Here is a 21,149-nt window from a genome sequence, read left to right on the forward strand (position 1 = left end):
AGACGCCGCCGCTCAAGGTCACGTTGTGTGTTTGAGGTAATTTATTTTAGCTGGTTCGGTTTTAATTTTGTCTGCACGTCACGTTTAAGAAGTCCGTCCCCCCCAGCGGAGGACCACCCCGTTGCCTCGGCTCAAAGGGCCGTGGGGGGGTGTGAGGGAAGTCATTAGTCTTCATTAGCAACTTCCAGGAGTTTCTGATGAAGTGCTGTGAAGTTGTCATTTGCCGTCTTTGTCAGGAAAGCTCAAGCTGGGGTTTGTTTTCTTTGTGTGGTGGACAAATGGACCCCCCCCCCCCCCACTAGATCCACCAGAGTTCTACCTGCAGGATTAAAAACAGCTTTTAAAAGAAGCATAAATATCAGTGTAAAAGTCACAAAACAGACCTTTAAATTAAACCTTCAGGTGTTTTCATATCAATCTAAATGTGATATGACGTCCGGATTAATGATTTTAATCTGGAAGGTTCAGAAATTTTTATTGACTTAGATATTCGCTACTATTTAAATAAAACCCAACGAATCAGACCTGATTTGTGGTAAATGTAGGATGAAATTCTGAAAAAAAATCTCGTTTTTTTTCCTTTTTAAAACCCAGAAACATTGTTGAACTTAAAAACACTAATATAAAACTGATAATTTAATATTAATCCAATGTAGATTAACGATGAAATGATACCTAAACTCTTATCAGCAGGAGGAAATTCACTTTTTTGAGTGTTTTTCCTTTTCATTCTATTTGAAATATTAACAAACGACATTAATGATTGTCGTTCATTGATTTCAGGCTTTTACGAGCATAAAAATATTTATCAGACGTTACTGGGTTCAGGTTAAAGGTCAAACAGACGGGAGTGTGACCAGATAACGTGGGAGTGGAGACGAGCTGGTTTTGTTAGCATCTCCTCGGAGTGGCCAGTTAAAGCATCAAAAGAGCGCTGCATGGCTAATGCGAGGCCGAGGTGCGACATTTCTCGTCAGGCCTCTCCGGGGGCTCTTTATTGGGCAGCAGAGCCGTCTGATCCCTCCGCCTCGGCTGTATATTGGCAGCTGTTAACAGCAGCCTGAAGGATCTGTGCACTTAAAGCAAATGGTCGAAGACGGAGCGACACCCGAGAGACCGCCGCCGCTACCTGAACACAGCGTCAGCGTAAACATCCACAGAACTTTATCTCTGATTCTGCTTCGCCTTCTCCTCTTTACTCCTCTTTGCTTCTGTTGCAGGAACCGGCCGAGGCTGGAAAAGACCAGTCTCAGCCTGGATCAGAGGTGGAGCGATGACGGAGCCTTGAGGAACACCAGAGGAAAATCAGGACAAAGTGGAAAGTTTGATAAAATCCCACCTGATCTGAGTCTGAAATCATCTGATTTTTATCTTTTGTTCCTTTGACTTTCTTTTGCTTCTTCTTTTTGGACCTTTTTTTGGGCTCTGTCACACCTGAGAACAGCCCATAATGGGGTTGACACGGCGGCCGCTGAAATGTTCGCCTCGGCTCTGCCCCTCACGCCTCCGGCGGCGGCCTGGTTGACGTCACGTACGTGAGCAGCCGCTTAATTCCACACTTCTGAGATTTTAAACCCCGTTTCTGTTCCCTTTCAACACTAAATTTGTGTCTTTGTCCTCTCAGAACGTGACCAAATGTTTTGCTTCACTTTGACGGGTCTGTTAGGCGACGCCTCACGCCGGCTCTGTGGCCTCAGAGGGACCTTTAACGTCTTTAAGTGCGTGGACATTATCAAGCTTTTACTTGAGCATCGACCCTGCACCAAGGTGGGTCAATAAGTCCCGGGGTGTCAGTGAACGCCTCCCCGGGCCTTTTAACGGCGTCCTGGGCGCTCGCTTCACCGCCGCCGCCATACAGAAGCCTCTGTATGCAGACAGCACTCACCCCCTCTATGCTAATGCTACACGTTTAGCATGTGTGCTGCCTGAACAGTCTCCTCTACCTGGATGTTGAGGGGGGCTCTTTCTTCTCTGCCCCCCCCCCTCCCAGGTTTAGCCTCCTGGTGCTAACTGGCCGTTAATTGCAGACCTTTTCTCCACATGCAGAAACCTTCTTCAAGGGAAACTAGTCTAATGAGATTATCTATCGGAACGTTGGTCTGTCTAGACACCTCAATACACAACAGACCCCCTCCTCCCCTGCCCCCCCCACCCCCCGCAGCCACAGGACGGCCTGCAGGTAAGACTCACCTGTGTCATCGCTCCATTATTGTTTTACACACAGTTTCCCACCCGCAGTGTGATTCCCTGATGGAAAAGTAAAAGTGTCGATTCTGACTGTTTCAGATTTAGAACCAGTTTTTCTTTTAGTGTTTTTCTCTCATCTCTAAAATAAACCTCGTTACTCCTCCAGAATTACAACATGTTTCTGATAGTTTCAAGTTTCAAGTGGTTTTATTTCATTCAACTTCACTTTGGAAGCTTTTCTGCACTTTATTTTAAGACTTTTCGAGCCTTGTTGCGTCCTCCCTCGGCTCAACCCCGAACGCTGCGGCGTGCGCTGGTGTGAACGGCGCGTGCGCAGCCGCTGCTCCGTATTTGTTTAAAAGTCTGTTAGCGGTTCATAAAGAGCCGGTTCCTCTTCCTGTGGGGAGCGCTCTCACAGCGCTGCTAAGTGTTTGATTTGCAGCTCTCCTCCAATCACAGCTCTCCTGCATCACTTCAAAGGCTGGGAAAGGTCCCGCTGGCCCCGCCCACTCCCCTGCTCCCTTTAAAAGTCATGGTCACCTCCTGGAGGAGACCTGTAACCATCTGCTTCCTGAGCTGGATTCTTTCTTCTCCGCGGACCCGAGCAACTGAACAGTTCCTGGATCTTCTTGCTTGTCCCGTGTTTGGAGGTTGCAGCATGCAGACCGTCAGAGGTGAGGTTTCTTCTTCAGTTTGTCCTTTTTTCCTCAAGGAAACACGATTTTGAGAGCTTTTCTTGGTCGGCAGACTTGAAGCCGGGCTTCAGCGGCGCCGCTCCCCCCTCCATGGCCCCGGACGCGTATCTGCAGGGCAACATCAGGCTGACCCTGGAGGAGCCGGAGCTCTGGAAGTCCTTCCACGACATCGGAACCGAGATGATCATCACCAAACCGGGCAGGTAGGACAGAACAGAGCGGCGGGACGTGCGTACTGGGGGCGCTGGCGTGTTCGTGCGCTGATGTTTGCGTGTTGTCCAGGCGGATGTTCCCGCACTGCAAGGTGAGCCTGTCTGGACTCATCCCCTGTGCCAAATACATCCTGCTGGTGGACATGGTTCCTGAGGACGGCTACAGGTACAAGGTGAGAACAGAAGACTTTCACTTTACTGTCTCCAACCCCCCCCCCGTCCTCTCTGCTGACTCAGCACTTCAAAGGCTTGTATCCTTTCCTGTTTTTTTAATCCCCCGCTGGGAGGGCCCCCCAGCCCCCGTCCCTCCTTCTACCTCTGTGGGACGATTCCGTCTCGATTGATCGACTCTCGTCTCGTCTCCTTCCACAGTGGAATAAAGACAAATGGGAGGTGGCGGGAAAAGCGGAGCCCCAGCCTCCCTGCAGGACCTACCTCCACCCGGACTCTCCGGCCCCGGGGAGCCACTGGATGAAGCAGACCGTGTCCTTCCTCAAACTGAAGCTGACCAACAACACGCTGGACCAGCACGGACATGTGAGTCAGCCGGAAAGGTTTCGTGTTTGTCTTCATCAAAGCAGAGCGGATGAAAAGTTAGAGTTCAAGAACAAGAATAAATGTTTTGTCTGAGAGCTGCAACTCGTACAGGTTTAAAATCACAGTGAAATCAAAAGTCTTTCCTTTTATTCACCGAATGCGGCCGTGCTGACTCCTCCTCCCAGATCATCCTGCACTCGATGCATCGCTACCACCCGCGCTTCCACCTCGTCCAGGCCGACGACCTGTTCAGCGTCCGCTGGAGCGTCTTCCAGACCTTCACGTTCCCGGAGACGTCCTTCATGGCGGTCACGGCCTACCAGAACAACAAGGTGAGTTCCAGTCCTGCGTTTGTGCAGAAGCTACCGAGCCATTCCTCTGACTCCGCCCCCTCTGCTGCCCTTAGATCACAAAGCTAAAGATCGACCACAACCCGTTTGCCAAAGGGTTCCGTGACGAAGGCACCAATAAGAAGCGGTGAGCCGGGCGTGTTCGCATTTGCTCATTTTTAGTTTTTCTATCGACTGACCGCAACGTTTTGCTGCAGGCGCGCCATTAAGAGCGCGGCGAGCGCCGACAAACGGGCCAAGATGGCGGACACCTCCATCTCAGAGGAGGACAGCTCGACGGATCTTTGCCGCTCCTCGTCGTACGCCGGCTACGAGGGCGACGGTGCCCAGGCGCCGAAGCAGAGCGAAGACGCAGCCGTCAAGGAGGAGCGATATTCGCCGTGGACGTCCGAGAGGGAGCACGCCGCGAGGACCGACTCGCCCACAAGGGGTGACCCCCCCGATGTTTACGGCACCGAGCAGCTCGTTCCGGCGCTGGCGTCCTACCAGCCGTACAGGTGAGAAACCAGCAGATCCGGTCCAGGACCGGCTGCCAAGGCGTCACTGGTGTTTACCTGGACTTCTCTGACCGCAGGTACCACGAGTATGGGAAGTCCCCCTCCCCGACCTCCAGCACCAGCAGCACCACTGGATCGGGTCGGTTCGAGTCCCGAGTCCCCGACGTGGCGACCGTACCCGATCACGACTCTCTGAAGCTCTCGCAGCACCTCCATCCTGGGCCGCAAGACCACAATGGCGTCCTTAACATGACCATGGCCCCGCCCACCAAGCCAGGCGTTATCAGTCACCACATCTATGGCCCGTACGGACCCGAGCAGCCATTAGGACAGTGGAGCGGGCCAGGCGCTGCCCAGTACCCGCCGCCCCACCACCTGACCTCCGACTACGCCACACAGGCCGTGCACCATAGTTATCACCATGGCAACGTGGCGGAGTGGAGTCAGTACCCGCTGTTCTCGTACTCGTGCTGGTGAGCGGACGGCCGCATGCAGACAACCACAACACGGGACTGTAAAGAAACTATAGCTCCGCCCACCAACTGTAGACGTGATTATTTATTTAGGTTTTGATCTCATCTGTCAGGAAAATATTATTTTTATAAAACAGAGAGAATTAAATCATAAGTGTGCAATGAATGTATGTCTTTAGGCTGTGATGTCACCTGATCATTAAAGGGGAAAAAAACACTTCCTGTCTCGTTTGTTTAGGTTCTTAAAGGGGAAGTTTACAGTAAACAGTCAGTTTACAGCTTCTTTAACACACAAGAAATCAAAGGAATGTGATTCATCCTGAGCAGCAACATAAATCAGGTTGTGTTTATGCAGTTTTTTTTTATGGATAAAGTTCATTTAGAAAGAATTCTGAACTTTGTTTCAGATATTTCCAAGTTTATGTGTAAAATGCTTTTATTTATCACAGTTTTTGTGTAAAACACCCTTTTTTTTAAGAAGCATTTTCAGATTAAAACCAAATCGTGTCCATTAACGGAGCAGATTTCAGACTTCTTGTGTGATTTTGTTTGTTTTGTCATCGTTGACCTTCTTTAGCCTCCGCAGACATTAAAGACCCCCCTGGGAGCTCGTCTCCAGCCCCCCCCACTGAGGTTTACCCACCGCCACAGTGCCTCGTTCAACACCTCAATGGGCCTTAAACAGCATGAAAATGAGGCCCGGCGGCCTCCTTTTACCACCGGAGCACAGGGCCATCACCTCCACCCGGGTGGATACGAACCGCTAATGACCATCATAAACACTGGGGGGGTGGGGTGGGGGGCAGGATGTCTTCCCTGGTGTTCAGATCGTCTCTGAAAAGTCCTTAAAAACGTTTTAATGTGGATGTGTGCAGATGTTACCCTGGAGGTCAGGTCATGTGACCCAGCCGCACAGGTGACCCTGATGAAGACGAGCGCCGATCGATAACACGTTCAGGCGGCGGCGACGCAGCAAAGAGCCGCCGATGGAAACCTGATGGTGACGGTCTCTGGGTGGCACCAGCGCCTGACAAATACCCTGGTACATAAAGCTGCACCAGGCCTGGTGCGTCGGCCTACGTGTGAAACTCAACACCAGCGGAGGTGGGGGGGCAGCAAATGGAGAGGAACTGGGAGAGACTATGGAAGAGCGTGAGGGACAATTCCGGAAGATCTATTAGAATTACAGAAAATGTGAAAGTGTAACTTTTGGCCGGAGTCGTAAAGAAGCAGAAAAGACAAAACAATAGCCATGACGGGACAAAGAAACAAACATCTGACAGCTGTCGGCTCAAAGCTTTTATTTCCAAACAGATCATCCCTGTAAATTTGCATATTTTTTTGACAGAAATTAAAAACGCAAACCCTCAATACAGAAATGCACTCGTCTGATGCTAACGAATAAATACTTCAGTGTATTGCTGATGAAATAAAACAGTAAAAGACAAACTTAAGTTTGGTTTTAACTGTACGAATGACATAGTTTCAGATGACGTTCGACCTCCAAAGAATAAGAAGTTGAACAAACATAAATCCTGGCCCTCTCAAGTACTCGTGTCTGATCAGATGGAAGCTTAGCGGGTTTTTTCATGTCTGTATCAGCGATATGGCGGCACAAACGCACCATCACTTCAGGCATCAACGCAAAAAAGTGCTCTGAAGAAAAAAAAAATCAAGGCACAATGTCTAAAATAATCTTGAACGTAAAGAAAGAGAAAAGTGGCGCCAATTCAAAAAAAAGCTATTTTGCATCAGCACAAATCACCTCGTGCGATCATTTTGATTTAAAAGCTCCACCTATGAACCGAAGTCAGACAAATGTTGCTCAACCTGCAGTCTTTTCGGTCTCCATGGCAACAAAGATGGCAGAAACCGTCGGCCCTTGAGGAAGCAGGAAGAGTTCGTCTTCAGTCCTCGCTGGAATCCTCTGAGTTGTCCATGTTGACGTCCTCCCATAATGCCTTTGAGTGTTGCTGCCAGCTCCTGGCCTTAGCGACCACGCTGGGCGGCATGAGGGCTACGCACGCCGCCAGCCCGGAGACGCGCTCCTTAAGCTCCACCTCGCTTCCCCACTCATCGCTGTCGGCGTCGTACACGTGCACGTACTTCATGCAGTTCCCTCTGTCATGGGAGCGTCCTCCCAGCACGTAGATACGGTGGTCCAGCACGGCGACGCCGGGCTCCCCGTGTCCGCCGGGGAGGGTTGCCACTAGCGACCACGAGTCGGCGTCAGGGTGAAAGCAGGCCACCTGACCAGAGAGGACAAATGAGTCGCTCGCTTAAGATCTGGATGGATCAGTGTCACCGGGGTAAATATTTCAGTATCAACAACAATGACGTAGAAGAAGACGTTGATTTTTTTGGTCCACGAGTTTTATCGCGTGACGTTTGTAAACCGTACCGTGACAACGTCTCTGCGGTATCTCAACTCATCGTTGCTTCCACCGATGACATAAATGCGGCCGTTCAGGGCGGCCATCGCATGCCACGCCCTCTCCACCGGCCCCTCGGCGCAGGCGGTCCACGTGTTGGCCGCCGGGTCGAAGCAGTAGGTCTCCTTGAGGTAGGTCAGTCCTCTGCAGCCACAGGCGATGTAGATTCTCCCGTCCAGAGCCGCTCCGGCGTGGGCGTACACCTGGACGGGCCAGACACACAGTGACGCCCCCGTGTGGATGTCCGCCGTGTTAAAGTGGCGTCGCTGTCTTACCTGTCTCTTCAGGGGGCACACGAACTCCCACGTGTTCGTTCGGGGGTCATAACGCTCCACCGAGTCTAACTCGCTGCGGTAGTCCCGCCCCCCGACGGCGTAGATGTGGTCGCCCAGCACGCAGACGCAGTGATCGGCGCGCTGCTGCTGCAGAGGCTGGATGCTGCACCAGCTGTTGTGGCGGGGGTCGTACCTGGAGACACGCAGGTGAGACGGGCTGATGAATAGAGTCATTCGGAATTTTAGCCTGTTTCATGTGAAATGAAGAAGAGAATTCCTGCGACCTCCAACAGCGCGACTCCGCCTGACACCCGTTGGTGTTCTTGTCTCCCCCGATCAGGTAGGCGAAGTTGTTGAGGACGGCGATGCCCTGGTTGGACATTCGGGGGCTCTGAGACGCCGGCAGCGTCCTCCACTCCCCCCAGCTCGGGTGGAACACCTGGAACAAGTTCTCGCTGTTCATGTACGAGCTGGAGCTGAACCTGCCTCCGAATCCCAGGATGCAGTGCAGCGTGGAGCGCGGCTGCGTGCCAGGACCCTGCAGGACAGGCTGCAGCATCTCCTGCTGGTGGTAGCGCAGGGCGGCCGACACGGCGGCCTTCAGCGGACACGGGCTCAGACGGTCGTGCAGCCTCTGCAACACGTGTCTGTCCATCAGGCAGAACCGCACGGCGTCCAGCATCCGCAGAGGTTCCTGAGGGCAAAGAACTGGGGATTTAAAGGGAAGCTTGAGCCACCTCACAACTTCCTGTCTGGGTGAACCAACGCACCTTGGCACTGACCTGCAGGTACACCTGGTCGCTCTCCACCTCCTCTGGGCTGAAATGGTAATGCAGAGCGGCCTCATACGCCTGGTTCTCGCTGCTCACCTGCAGCTGGTTGCTACTTAGCGCTCTGAAGACCTCATCCTGGGGCAGCATGCGGTACCCTTCGGACCGGGAGAAGGTCTGGATGTTCCTGAGCAGGTAGGAGTGGACTTTGGCGTTGAGTTGCTGCAGCCCGTACACGTCCGCCAGGCGATGCACCTCCACCACGTTGCTCTCATCCAGCCAGGAGAAGAGGAAGTCGCAGCAGAAGTCGATGACCTTCTCGAGCTGTGGAGACACACGGGGATCAGAAGCAGCAGGAAGACAGAGAGAAAAGCAGGAAGTGCTGACCTGTAAGACAGTAGCAGCAGCCAGGACTTCCTGTACACACTCCAGGTCCAACTCGATCTCCGATGTGTAGATGTAGTCCAGGAGTTTCTTCATGGCTGTGAAGGAGACGCCGTGAATGGAGATCTCCTTCTGCTCCGACTCCCGAAGACCTCCGGCAAACATTCCCCTGGTAGAGAACGACGCCGAGGCGTCATGTGACGTAAATTCTGATGAAAATGATGGTTATTATCGATCAGACGATCAGCTGATTAATCTTTCTGCTTCTGCTGATGGTCCACACAGGTCTGAGGACCAGCTGTCTTCACCAGGATAACAACGACCTCGATTTCTGAGAATCGACCTGAAGTGTCAGAGTCCAACAGAAACTGAAAGTCAGCCGACCTGCTCTGACTTTTACCTGAAATAGTGACAGGAGGCGGCCAGCAGGATCCGGTGGGCCTGGATGGGTCGACCCTCCACCAGCAGCACCACATCGTACAGGACGCCGCTCTGTCGGAGAGTCAACACACCGTCCAAGAGGCTGCGGAAATGGCCCGAACATCTGAAAGTCCGTCGACCCTGGCGACCCGACGAGCTCGTCTCTCCCCCACCCTGACTCGCCTCTGCATCATCGGCCGTGGCACCCTGCCGGTGTCGGAGCTTCCTCCCCGCGTCTGTTTTCCTCATGCTCGCTCCATCCCAAGTTTTCACGCACTGCAAACCCGCGGCTAATGCCGCTGTCGTCAAGTGCAGCAGTCGAGGAAACAACTAGCGGCTAAACATGCAGCGTTCCAGTAAATGAAGCTTGTTCCGCCCCCAGTTAAAGTGCAGATCAGCTCAAAACACTATGACGTGATAAAAACATTCCCACACGTTCGCTAACTTTCAGCGCGCTACTAATGCGAGTTCAGGTAACCGGCTAGCTTAGCATATATACATTACTTTATAAAAATCAGTGATCGAAACATTTCAAATCCCATTAAAACGCCTGGAATCGCGTTCTTTCTCCCCATGAGCAAACCGTTTTACCGTGAAATTGCCTCTCCAAGCGCTTATAGGAACCGGCGCAGTTTCATTTTTGACGTGTCAAAAGAGCTCTGTTTACTTTTTGGTGTCAGGTGATTTCCTCCATCCTGATTGGTTGGCTTAAGGTCCCGCCCACTTGCTCTAAATGAGCCAATCAGCGAGTGTAGACGGAACGAAAATACACATTATTTACGATGAAGATTATTTACTCGCGTTGCTCTTTTTCTTTAGTTTATTTTTAATTATTTTGAAAATTCGAACCGAATAAGTAGGTGGTGTTGGTTTGTGTGGGAAACAGAAGTTGGTGCTGTTTCAGGTAAGGGTCTGAGTGAAGTGTCAATGGCCTTAGGTATGTTTTAGGTATGTAGGCACGAGTTAAAATATCTAATCAAATTAGATATCCGGTGTGTGTGTGTGTGTGTGTGTGTGTGTGTGTGTGTGTGTGTGTGTGTGTGTGTGTGTGGAGTGAGACGTCTGTCATCTCTTCTCGTGTGTTTACATCTCTGCTCGTCCCTGCTGTCAATTTCACTTTCTTTTTAAACTTTATCACCTGTCATAGACTTTGTCCTCAATTGATTCAGGCGTAGGTGTGTTTTTAAGGACCTTGTCTGCACTAAAACCTGAAAACCTGAGGAAAGAAGAGGCTTCTGCATAAGTCCAGGTGATGTTCGTACAGGTGAGGATTTGCTTTACTGCTTTATACAAATACAACTCAATATTCGATCAGGCTCCTTTAAATCGTCGTTTAATTTTAGTTGGATTTTCATGAATGTGGTCTTGTTCTGCTGTTTAATTCAGAGTTTCATAACTTGTATAGCCAGCAGGGGTCGCAACAGCATCTTTTTTTACTTATCATTACTTCTGTGAATGAGAAACCGCTTTTAAATCAATAAACCCTGATTTTATCTCTAAAAAAACAAGACCTGCAGTGGCTGAGCGAGTTGTTTTATCGACTTTTATTGCTGTTAATATTTAGCCATCTTATTTTCACTTTAATTTGATTCATGTGAGTAAGGCATCTCTACAATAAGACCCAGAATAATCATTTATAAGTGGTCCATTCATATGAAAAATTGTGGTTCTGACGAGTAATTGTTCATTTTGTATTTAACTGTTGATTAACGTTCACCAGACTATTCTGGCTGGATTTGTCAAATATGCTTTGACCCAATCACGAATCTATTCAGTCGTGTGTGTTTTTGCCCTCGTTCATCTCCGGTCAGGCTCACACACGTCATTCATTTCCTGACAGACACACCGGCTGTAATCAGTCAGGTGATTGATTGATTGGCTGATTGGGAGTTTCTGCAGCAGATAATCAGCAGCGATTTTATCTGCTGTCATGTTAGTTGATACATGAAGGAGCAGTTTACACGTTCGACTGTGCCTTGAACACTTATCCTGGTTATTGATCGGAAAGCATCAAATCAGGAACCGAAACACTGCAAATTGGCTTTAATCGTTGAACGTTAACCTGATTTTATAACATCTGAATGTTTAAGCAAATAAGAGGAGAATAAAAGGGAAAGTGTGATTAAACCTGTAGTTTAGGGTTAAACCTAATGAAGGCTGACACCCCCAACAGTCATTCCAGTTAAACTAAGTCAACTCTAGTCCACCCTGGTGGACGGTAGCAGTACAACCCGTCCTGAAGATTAAATCAGGTGTATCTCTCCGGTTACTAATGACATCAGCAGGACAAGGAGGCGATTTTGTATCCAAAATCTCAAAGCAGCTTTGACCTTTGACCTCACACCCCAGACTCTAAATCTTTGTCTAAATTCTGTCTAAAGGATTATTGTTTTATGATGACGTAATCCTGCTTTATAGATCTGGATCAGAACAGACAGCAGAGCGCTCTCCCATCAGGCCGTGCAGCGGGGCGCTCGGCCCCCACGAATAACTGAGGCACAAATGAGAACAGAGCGCGCCGCTTTTACAGAATTAACTGTCAAAGCGTGCGACTAAGCAGACTCGGACAGTGGGCCGACAGCCACGGCGCAGCAGGAAACGACCGCGACCTTCAGCCATTACGATCGTCCCAAATCACGTAACCTTCGCTCAGGTGATTAGTGAAGGAGCGCATCCGGCCCTGCTGTGGTGGGCCCACGGCGACGTCACCGCCACGTGTGCTCTCCACATAATGAGTGCTAACGATGTTGGGCTCAGCAGGTAATCAGTAAAAGTCTTTACATCTAAATGCATTCTATATGATACCAGCATTATTATTAGGCAATCCAGGATGATCAGTGTTTTAAACAATTTATTTACGAGTAATTATTATTGATGGAGCGGTGCAGTCAGGGGGCGGGGCTAAATGATGTGATCAGGACCCTGCTGGCCCACTCCATTGGGTCAAGATCAACAGGGCTAGACTGTAGGTACCGTAGGTTTCTACGGTAACTCATAATGGACTTATATATTGACATTAATGCTGTTTACTAGGAACCACTGACATAGAAATATTTGTGGATGCAGCCATAGAAAAGCCCATTTGTTCCCTGCCAGCTGTCGGGGGCTCCGGATCTTAAAGGGCTCAAGGACCGGTCTATAGTGGTTCTGTCGCTGGCTGATAACACCATATTTTACTCACTGAACCTTTAAATTGTTGCTTAGCGACACCTAGAGTTGGTGAAGAGCACACAAACATCAGTTTAACGCGAGAAATTTCACCTCCAGACAGATTTATTTTGGGACGAGAGGAACTGAGAGCATCGCCTCTGTGTTCCAGAGAATTGTGGGTAGTCATGAGTGAAGGGTGAAGTCATTTCACACCTTTCCTAGAGCAGCGACCCTGAAACAACGTGAGCGCCGGATCCTTTTAGCGACTCATCAGACGGAGAGATGGCTGTAAAGCGAGCGCTGCCTCAGGCCGGGTCAGTTTCTGCGGCACCGAGACGACAAAAGTCAGCATTAAAGCACCACAGACGGAACAGAAACAGAGTCCTAGTCACAGAAAAACCCTAACAAGTCCTTTTAAATAGTAATGTGGGAACAGTGGTTGGACAACATGTTTGATGCATATCGTCACCCCGGAGGTCAAAGGTCAGCGACATGTTAGCGAGCTGCTGTGGTATCAGATGTCAAACCGCCGTAGGTCTTTAGTTAGCTGTAGATGCTAGCTTATTTCTGTAGGTATCATTTGATGTCCAAGTGAAAGTCGCAGGAAATGACAAGTTTCAAAATAAAAGTTCCCGAAGTCCAGTTAATCCATCCAAATCGCCATCGGTGACCATGGACGGACAGTTCCAAACTCTGCCAGATGACTCTTCAAGGGCACTTTGGTCTGTTCCTGCTAATGGAACATCAGGGCCGGACATCACATGATTCATTTACACATGCTCTTTTAACCATGCCGCAGTTTCTGTAAGCAGGAACACAAGCGGTAACCCTGGTAACCGCTGTCCTCAACAAACAGGACCCACGGGGGATCAGATCTTAATTGGAATGGAGCTCCTTCCTGAGTGGGTGGGTGGTCTCATCTGCTGTCTGTCACTGGATCCGGCTTCTGTGGATCAATTGCTGCTCTGTGTCCTTCATCTGCTCCCTTTTCACCTCCTCCATCAGCTCTGAAGGCTCTTTAAGAGTGCGACAGTCAGGATTTATGGCTCATCGTGTCACAGTTACGAGCAAGAAAACAAGATGAGGAAGACGAACGTGCATGTGTGAGAGGTTCAGCAGGAGGGTCTGAGGACTGATTCCACCTCCTGTAATGAGATTTTACTTTAATAAAGTCCAATCTCAGCCTCTGCTTCTCTCTGCTCTCGGGTTGTTCCCAACACATGATGAACTAGAAACCTCGCGCACTGAGATCAGGAACTGTTTCCAATTCACACTGGGCTGATACTAAATACTGAATATCAGCTCATTTTCCATCAAACTCTGGTTAAAACTCAAATAAATGTCTGAGATCGATGGGTTTTAGGTTGACCACTAGAGGGCAGCAGACCACACACGTAACCATTTTTCTTCTTCACATTCCCCATCTTATTTTATTTTTTATTTTTGCCACATTTGTGGTTTTGAACCAGTTTATTGTAGTTGAGTGGAAGCTGCAGACAGATGTAGGAGCCTCCTGTTCACGTCCTCCCACCAGAAGTTAATCAATGGAGCTGATCGATGACACCTCCAGGTTCCTGAAGGAAGCGTGCCCTCGGTGGCGTCCTCACCTGCTGCTCGTCCTCGGTGCGTCCTGGCTCCTTTTGTGGTTAACGGGGGTCGTTATTAATTAAGGGTGATGTAAAGCGAAGGCAGGAAGGTGATTCGCCGGCTGCTCGTCGCTTCATGAATCATCCTTTAAATCCCCGGGGGGTGCGTGCGGCTCATAAATGTCACATTAAGGACCGGGGGCAGCGGGGTGACCCTGCGCCGCAGCTCTGACGCTGATTAGACGGGAGTCGTCCGTCACGCTCAGGCACCTGCGACACTGTGGCATTTGTTCTTTGCTGAGGTCTCAGGGGTGACTTAAGAACCTGGTCCCATCCTGCTGAGCTGGATCATCTTGTCGGTCCTCCTTCCACTGCCAACGGATGTGTTTTCGTGTTCCTGATCGATTAGGTGATTAACCAGTTGGACGGATCTCCCAACTCTGACCCGGCTTTCTAAAACCAGCACGTTTGAGTGACTTTCTCTCTGTCTTAGGTCCAACTTTAGTCACGACCCAAGCTCGTCACTTCTGAACTTTTCCTTTCGTGCTTGAATCCATTTCAGGGTTCTGCTTCGCCGCCTTGCTGTTTTATTTCCCCCAAAACAAATAAATCAGAGAGAAATGGGCGAAAGATTCTAAATGAACCTCTCACGGCGGGAATCTGTGGCGCTGGAGCGGCAGAGGGGCTAATGGGCCGTGCAGAACCGTATTAGTTTACACTGGCATTGACGCATGAATCCATCAGCTGTTTTCTCACAGACTCTGTCTCAAAGCTGCTCCTCGACCCAAATATGGACACTTTCTATGAACTGGACCCGGGTCTCAGCACCGATTCCAAACCTCTCTCAGGCGGGTCAGCAGGAACAGAACCGGCTGCTGGCGTTGGCAAAGTTGCACCGAGCCAACATCCTGCAGACGGACGGACGGACGGACGGACGGACAGAGAGAGGCGAGAGACACTCACAGAGAGAGAGAGAGAGAGAGAGAGAGAGAGAGAGAGAGAGAGAGAGAGAGGGAGCAACTGTCTCATCTATCTGACAAAGCTTTCACACACGTTTGCAGACTGAAGGTTCACTAAAGATCTGTCTGTGTGTGTGTGTGTGTGTGTGTGTGTGTGTGTGTGTGTTTGTGTGCAAATGAAGTGTTAATGCTGCAAGGTGCAAGAACACTGGGGATTGAAATAGTCTGAGGTGTGTGTGTGTGCGTGTGTGTGTGAGAGAGAGAGACACACACACACACAGGTGATTCAGATGGTGATGTAGATGATGTGAGGGTGCCGAGAAATGTGAGATTCACACTCTTAGAGCACTGACGCTCGATATACATTTTTACTTCCGCCAAAATCCGTCGATCTGCGATCACAGATTAAATCCCCTAAATAATCCTGAATTCAGCATCTTCGCACTCCAACGCGGCGGCCATTTGTCCCGCGGCTGGGCTGACCTTTGACCTGATGTGCAGACCAGGGTGGCCTCCCGCGCTGCTCCCGGACCAGCTGCTGGTTCTGCTGTAGCTCATTTCTGCTTAAACAACTTCCAGTCAATCAGAGCGCGAGCAGGGCGGAGCCAAACACTTTAATTAAAGCCGTTTTGTGCATGAGCTCACATTTCACACCTTCCATCGGTGGCGCGCGCGTGTTCGTGCGCCACGCACACCCTCTGTTATTACGTAACATGTTCCCAGTCAGACCCTGATCGAGACACGAGGTCGCTTTAAGAGATTTCTCAGCTCCTGTCGGTGGACCGTCAGGACAGCGCCTCCTCCTCCTCCTCCTCCTCCTCTTCCTCTTCCTCCTCCTCGTCAAACTTCGTCTGGAGCTCACCTGATGCACAGCCGCAGCGCGCGAGCCTCAGGATCGACCGTCCAGGTAAGGAGCTGACAGACTCACATGTACCATCACCTGAGCTTCGGTAGAACCGAACCCCGTCAGGGTCCTGCGCGTCTCCCTCTAAGAGTTTCTGCGGGTGTTTGGAGGCTCCCGCGGGTCACCGTACAGTCTGCGTAACGCGCGCGCGCACGGAGGAGTGCAGGTAAAGTCCAGACTGTGTGCGATTTTCGTTTACGTCAACATTTATCAGAACAACAAAGGCAGGAAGACTCCAAACCTCTGTTAAAGAACGTGCAAAAGGAATGTGAACAGAAGCAGCCGTGGGAACGTTCTCGGATGAGCAGAACCTCGGTGGATCCTCTGTTCTGCTGCCTTTAATGTGTCCTCGTTGATTAAATCCTGCGGGTCTATTAACGGTACCTGTCGCTCCATTAACGCTAATATAGAGCAGCACGCTGCTTTATAAATTGCCTTTTACTTCCAGACCATTAACTCGTTGGAGACATTAGAACCGCAGACGCGTTGATGGAGCTGTTGCGTGGGTGGACGCGTGCACGCACTTTCTAACGGGAGTTTAATTGTGCGGGTCGTTTCTGCGCCCCAGACTCTGGCTCTGCCTCTGCTCCCGGTGATGGGCCGTCAGCTTCCTACAGGAGCAGATCAGAACCTTATCTCGCCCGCACGCCCACGTTCATTTTCCTTCCGCGTGGAGCTGAAGACGCCGCCTGCTTAATAAGGAACAGGATCATATTTTACCCCCGACACCAGCAAAACCAGCATTAGTTCATCAGTCTGTGAAGGTTCTCCGGTTCTTCTGCGATGCATCTGAAATGCAGTAGCCCTGGCCACCAGTAGGGGGCGGTGGTTTCCGTAAATCCTTGGGACATATTGGCTAAAAAAAAAAAAATAACCTTTTAAAACTGATCAGGCATTTTAATAGCTGCTCAGCGTTTTCTCTCTAAACAATAATGATTTTCTACTGGCTCAACGCTCCTTCGACGAGCAGTTTCGCAACATGCATACTCGTCCGTTCTTGTGGTTTTGGGACATCAAGATATCCCATAATGCATCTCGCCTTAGCAGGCGACCGCAGTGGCAATGATGGGATGCACGCACTCCAATTATGGGCTCCAGACGTGCGCGCCTGCATACTGAGTGCTGAGAAGCAACCCTCGCCGTTTGTGGTCATCGTCGTAGTTGGTCGTTATGGCGATGGGGTGGAAGAGTGCCACTGAGGGGCGGAAGGGGAAGAAGTTTTCACAATTCATTCTCAGGTTCTTCTTCTCTTTTCATTTACAGAACAACAACCGAGGAGTCGCCAGATGAACGTTGGGGACCGTTTTAGTGAAAACATGTCGGTATTTATGAAGTCGCCGCAGCGGGTGTGAAATCAGCGTCGTCATGGAGCCGCAGCTCAACAACCAGGCCCCGTGGAAGGAATTCCCGTGGGACTTCACGGATGACTGCTCGCTGTCGGTGGGGGGCACCACCTTCCTCATCGTCGCTTACAGCGCCGTCATGGCGGTCGGACTCATCGGCAACTCGTGCCTGGTGTTCATCATCTTGCGGCACAAGGAGATGCGCAACGTCACCAACATCTTCATCGTCAACCTGTCCTGCTCCGACATCCTCATGGGCGTCGTTTGCCTGCCGGTCACCATCATCTACACGCTGATGGACCGCTGGATCCTGGGCGATGCTCTGTGTAAGATCACGCCCTTCGTCCAGTGCATGTCCGTGTCCGTGTCCATCTTCTCCCTGGTCCTCATCACCATGGAGCGCTACCAACTCATCATCCACCCCACCGGATGGAAGCCCGTGCTGGGCCAGTCCTACCTGGCCGTGGCCGTCACCTGGATCGTGGCGTGTCTCATCTCCGTGCCTTTTCTCTCGTACAGCGTGCTCACCCTGCCCTTCCAGAACCTGAGCGTCCCCTTCCCCATCAGCGACCATCTCATCTGCATGGAGCGCTGGCCCTCGGTTCAGGAACGGCGAGCCTACACCACCTCCCTGCTGGTCTTCCAGTACTTCCTGCCGCTGGTGCTCATCACCGTTTGCTACCTGCACATCTACCTGCGTCTCAGGAGGCGGAAGGACATAGTGGATCGTGGTCGGAACGGCGCCCAGAAGAGAAACAGGGGCTCCACGAGGATCAACGCCATGCTGGTTTCCATCGTGGTGGCGTTCGCTGTCTCCTGGCTGCCACTAAACATCTTCAACACCGTGTTCGACTGGCACCACGAGGCCATCCCCTCCTGCGGCCACGACATCATTTTCTCCTTCTGCCACCTCGCCGCCATGGCGTCCACCTGCATCAACCCCGTCATCTACGGCTTCCTCAACAGCAACTTCCAGAAGCAGCTCAAGTCGACACTGCTGCGCTGCCGCTGCTGGGGCGCGGTCGAGCGGTACGAGAGCGTCCCGCTGTCCACGGTCAGCACCGAGGTCACCAAGGGGTCGATCCTCAGCAACGGATCTCTGACCGTCAACACTTAGAGTCCAACATCTGGAGTCGGAGACGGCGGTGGCGGGCGTCCGACCCCACCATCGCCCCCTCAGAGCCTTTCCTGCTGAAATATAGAAAACACTACACACCACGTCACGGCAACCGGGCCGGCACGGACTACATCAACAACGAAAGAGGAAGTAGATAAAGAAATGAGGGTCCAAAGGTCGGGCAGCTTTGTTGGGGAGTGGCTGAGAGAACTGTTGAGGGGTGGGATTTATTCTGAGAGGTCCGGATTTTAATGTGGGAATGTTCTGGTGAAGGTCTTTAATACGTCTGCGCTTCAATCCAAACAGTCACAGCAGGTTCTGGTTCCTAGAGGAACCAGAATGTTCCTTCAGCTCTTTGTTTCTGCTTCCTGACTGATCCAACCGCTCCAAGGCTTCATCTTTAGGGTCCTGATTTAGGTTCTTGTGGACCCATTTATGGGTGTGATGCACGTCCCCCTCAGCCACTCCTGTTCCTGTCCTGAACTGCCCCACGGGTGGGTCGTTCTCTCTGTCTCCGCACAGAAACCCCCCCCAGGGGTAAATCCAGACCAAGATTCCGCCATCTGGTTCCTGGTTCCTGCCGGAACCAAAGTGGCTGGTCAGAGTTTGCAGATCGTGGCGACACCAGAGAGACGTTTTCTTTATTATCGTTAATGAAGATATGCCATCGTAAACTGATGTTTTATGTGTTAGTGATTATCAGCGGAGCTCGTCAGAGAACCAGGAGAGAGAACATTAAAGGCGGCCGAGCCGAACGATGTAACGATCTCTGAAGAACTTCGGCGAGTTCTGCTCTGTGGGAGGTTTTAACGTTAACGCCTGTGTCATAGCTGCCATGCTTATGATGTGTTCTAAAAATACTCTGTAGTCCATCTGAAATGTGTGTTATTAATCCTAATTAAAACATTTGCTTCTGTCTCTGTTGATCATCTCTGCGGGATTATTCATTTTATTTCTTTTGTGTTTTGCTACCTTTTGGTTTTGCTAGTCCTTAATGTCGGCTAATGTGTCTATTTTTTGTCTTAGTGGGGAGTTAATTAATTATTCGCTGCCATAAAAATGATGGAGATGATTGACAGCTGGGGGAATGGGCGGGGCCAAGTTTCAACCACAGAATCAGGACTCTATCAACTCAGGTGTTGGATAATTCACGGGGTTTTCCATCTCCATTTATCGTATCTGTATATTTGAAAAAACTCCACGTTACCCCTAAATGAACATCTGCTCAGCACTACATAGATTTTCTGCTTCATGTGTGAATCTCAGAGGACCCTCGACGGCACCGCCAGGATTATTCATGAGAGTAAAAGCTCCTCCTGAGCAGCAGCTGTGGGGGCTCTTCGTGGTGTATTGAGGTGCAGCTTGATAAATGTCCCAACACAGATGCATCTTTTTGTATTTCAGATGAGTTCCGTTGAGTTCTGGGTCCAAGACGGAGAAGTGCCGAGTCCCCGAGCGGCCCTTCAACACAAGTCCAATGTTTTAGGAAGACAACAACTTTCTGTGCTCTCTCTTTCTCTGGTAATTTGTTCAATTTGGGAAAGGGTGCTATTATTAAAAAAACAAAGGTAAACATGCTAGCGCTCTGGTTTTACAACGCCGGCTAGCTCGACGTGGGTCACGCCCATGCTCAGGTGTAAGATTACTTGCCCTGTCACGAAATGGGACAGGAGCGCCCATAGTTTCCACAGTGGCAATCAACTATGTTGACAAATACAAACGATAATGCGACTCAAGATTACGAGAAACCCAGATTAGCTACCGTCTGTAGTGGTAAATCATTCTTTAGGACATTTATAGAACCCTGCAGTAAAACTAATAACCAGGTCTTTTGGTTCATGACTTTTAGGGGTTTTATCACTGGACTATATGAAATGTTAAAATTTTGCTGTTTTTAATCATATCATGAGACAGTGTTAATAGTCAGCTGGTTTGGGCTAATGTGAGACGCTAACATTGCAATTGAGCCTTTTTTGAAACTTACGTTTAACAATGTTCAGGAAATTAGCACTGTTAATATTTTGAGTGTAAATATTGGCTGGTAAGTTAACGATGTAAAAAATTCCCGACAAATAACACTGGTCCACGGTCGGTTGCCTGCCAGATAAAGTCGTGGCCATTTTGAAAAGGTCAGAGGAAGTCTGGCTGGAATCTTAATCACGCGATTACACATGCGAACATGTGCAGGCTGCCCAGACACATCCAGGTAGCTCATCCCCGGGTCACACAAACAGATCAGCTGGGTCAACATCTCCTCGTTCTCTTATCTCTCTAATGGTTCCGCTTTGGATCGGCTGCTTCCTGATTCATCAGTCCGGAGGGTTTATTTCAGGGAGCATTTCACCCTTTTATCTGTTTATTAGCGGGAGGAACTGGAGTGTTTGTGACATGATGGCCGCCGGTGCGCTCGGCCGGGTAAATCTGGGAATACCCGACCACGACTGACGGATATTTGTGTCTCGGTGTCTCTGTGTCTGTCTGCCGTCGCTGACGTGCACCGTAGCCCCGCCTGACTGGTGCCGGCTGGTTTTCCTGTAGATGGTGGCTCAGTCTGATAACTTCAGCTCTGCCCTCTCCAGCCAGGAGCCCCGAGAGGCCGCAGCCTGCTTCAGTTGCCTGGTTACAGCCTCCTTGGGGGGTTCAAATGGGTTTCCTGCGAGCTATTAAAGCACTTTATTAAAACACTCAGAAGCTGGTTCTGACGTTTTGAGGAACCCACTCACACGCTTCCATTAGTGAGGAAAAAAGAGCCCAAAAAAAAATAAAGTGAGAAATTCATTCTTACATGATGACGCAGATGGCTGCATCTGTGTGTGTGTGTGTGTGTGTGTGTGTGTGTGTGTGTGTGTGTGTGTGTG

The 21,149-nt window shown here is 50.3% G+C and overlaps 3 protein-coding genes across 15 annotated transcripts; 2 read left to right on the forward strand and 1 right to left on the reverse strand.

The window, feature by feature from the left end:
* The first annotated feature begins 2 nt into the window (after nucleotides 1-2).
* tbx16 (T-box transcription factor 16) lies at nucleotides 3-5,148 on the forward strand. Its single transcript, XM_003974749.3, has 11 exons — nucleotides 3-1,531; nucleotides 1,625-1,767; nucleotides 2,047-2,179; nucleotides 2,647-2,861; nucleotides 2,935-3,085; nucleotides 3,165-3,267; nucleotides 3,467-3,631; nucleotides 3,817-3,963; nucleotides 4,038-4,108; nucleotides 4,179-4,478; nucleotides 4,556-5,148. Exons 4-11 carry the CDS (start codon nucleotides 2,720-2,722, stop codon nucleotides 4,953-4,955), a joined length of 1,479 nt encoding a protein of 492 aa, XP_003974798.2. The 5' UTR covers nucleotides 3-1,531; nucleotides 1,625-1,767; nucleotides 2,047-2,179; nucleotides 2,647-2,719; the 3' UTR covers nucleotides 4,956-5,148.
* A 1,089-nt stretch (nucleotides 5,149-6,237) lies between these two features.
* Nucleotides 6,238-9,930, reverse strand: klhl22 (kelch-like family member 22). Of its 5 annotated transcripts, none has more exons than XM_003974750.3 (7): nucleotides 9,213-9,929; nucleotides 8,816-8,981; nucleotides 8,441-8,752; nucleotides 7,943-8,352; nucleotides 7,659-7,851; nucleotides 7,353-7,586; nucleotides 6,238-7,200 (listed from the first exon to the last, which is right to left on the reverse strand). In XM_003974750.3, the coding sequence occupies exons 1-7, from the start codon at nucleotides 9,479-9,481 to the stop codon at nucleotides 6,859-6,861; spliced, it is 1,926 nt and encodes a 641-aa protein (XP_003974799.2). In that variant the 5' UTR covers nucleotides 9,482-9,929; the 3' UTR covers nucleotides 6,238-6,858. The 5 variants fall into 5 exon arrangements, with proteins under 5 accessions (XP_003974799.2, XP_011613787.2, XP_011613786.2 ...); XM_011615485.2 differs by having other exon boundaries at nucleotides 8,429-8,752; XM_011615484.2 differs by having other exon boundaries at nucleotides 8,441-8,981; nucleotides 9,213-9,930.
* A 74-nt stretch (nucleotides 9,931-10,004) lies between these two features.
* npy8br (neuropeptide Y receptor Y8b) lies at nucleotides 10,005-19,215 on the forward strand. 9 transcript variants are annotated; one of them, XM_029828941.1, is made up of 4 exons: nucleotides 10,005-10,136; nucleotides 10,402-10,496; nucleotides 11,651-15,834; nucleotides 17,095-19,215. In XM_029828941.1, exon 4 carries the CDS (start codon nucleotides 17,197-17,199, stop codon nucleotides 18,289-18,291), a length of 1,095 nt encoding a protein of 364 aa, XP_029684801.1. In that variant the 5' UTR covers nucleotides 10,005-10,136; nucleotides 10,402-10,496; nucleotides 11,651-15,834; nucleotides 17,095-17,196; the 3' UTR covers nucleotides 18,292-19,215.
* The last annotated feature ends 1,934 nt before the right edge of the window (nucleotides 19,216-21,149 follow it).

This window comes from Takifugu rubripes, chromosome 21 (genome assembly GCF_901000725.2).
Source record: "Takifugu rubripes chromosome 21, fTakRub1.2, whole genome shotgun sequence".
NCBI classification, from domain to species: Eukaryota; Metazoa; Chordata; class Actinopteri; order Tetraodontiformes; family Tetraodontidae; genus Takifugu; species Takifugu rubripes.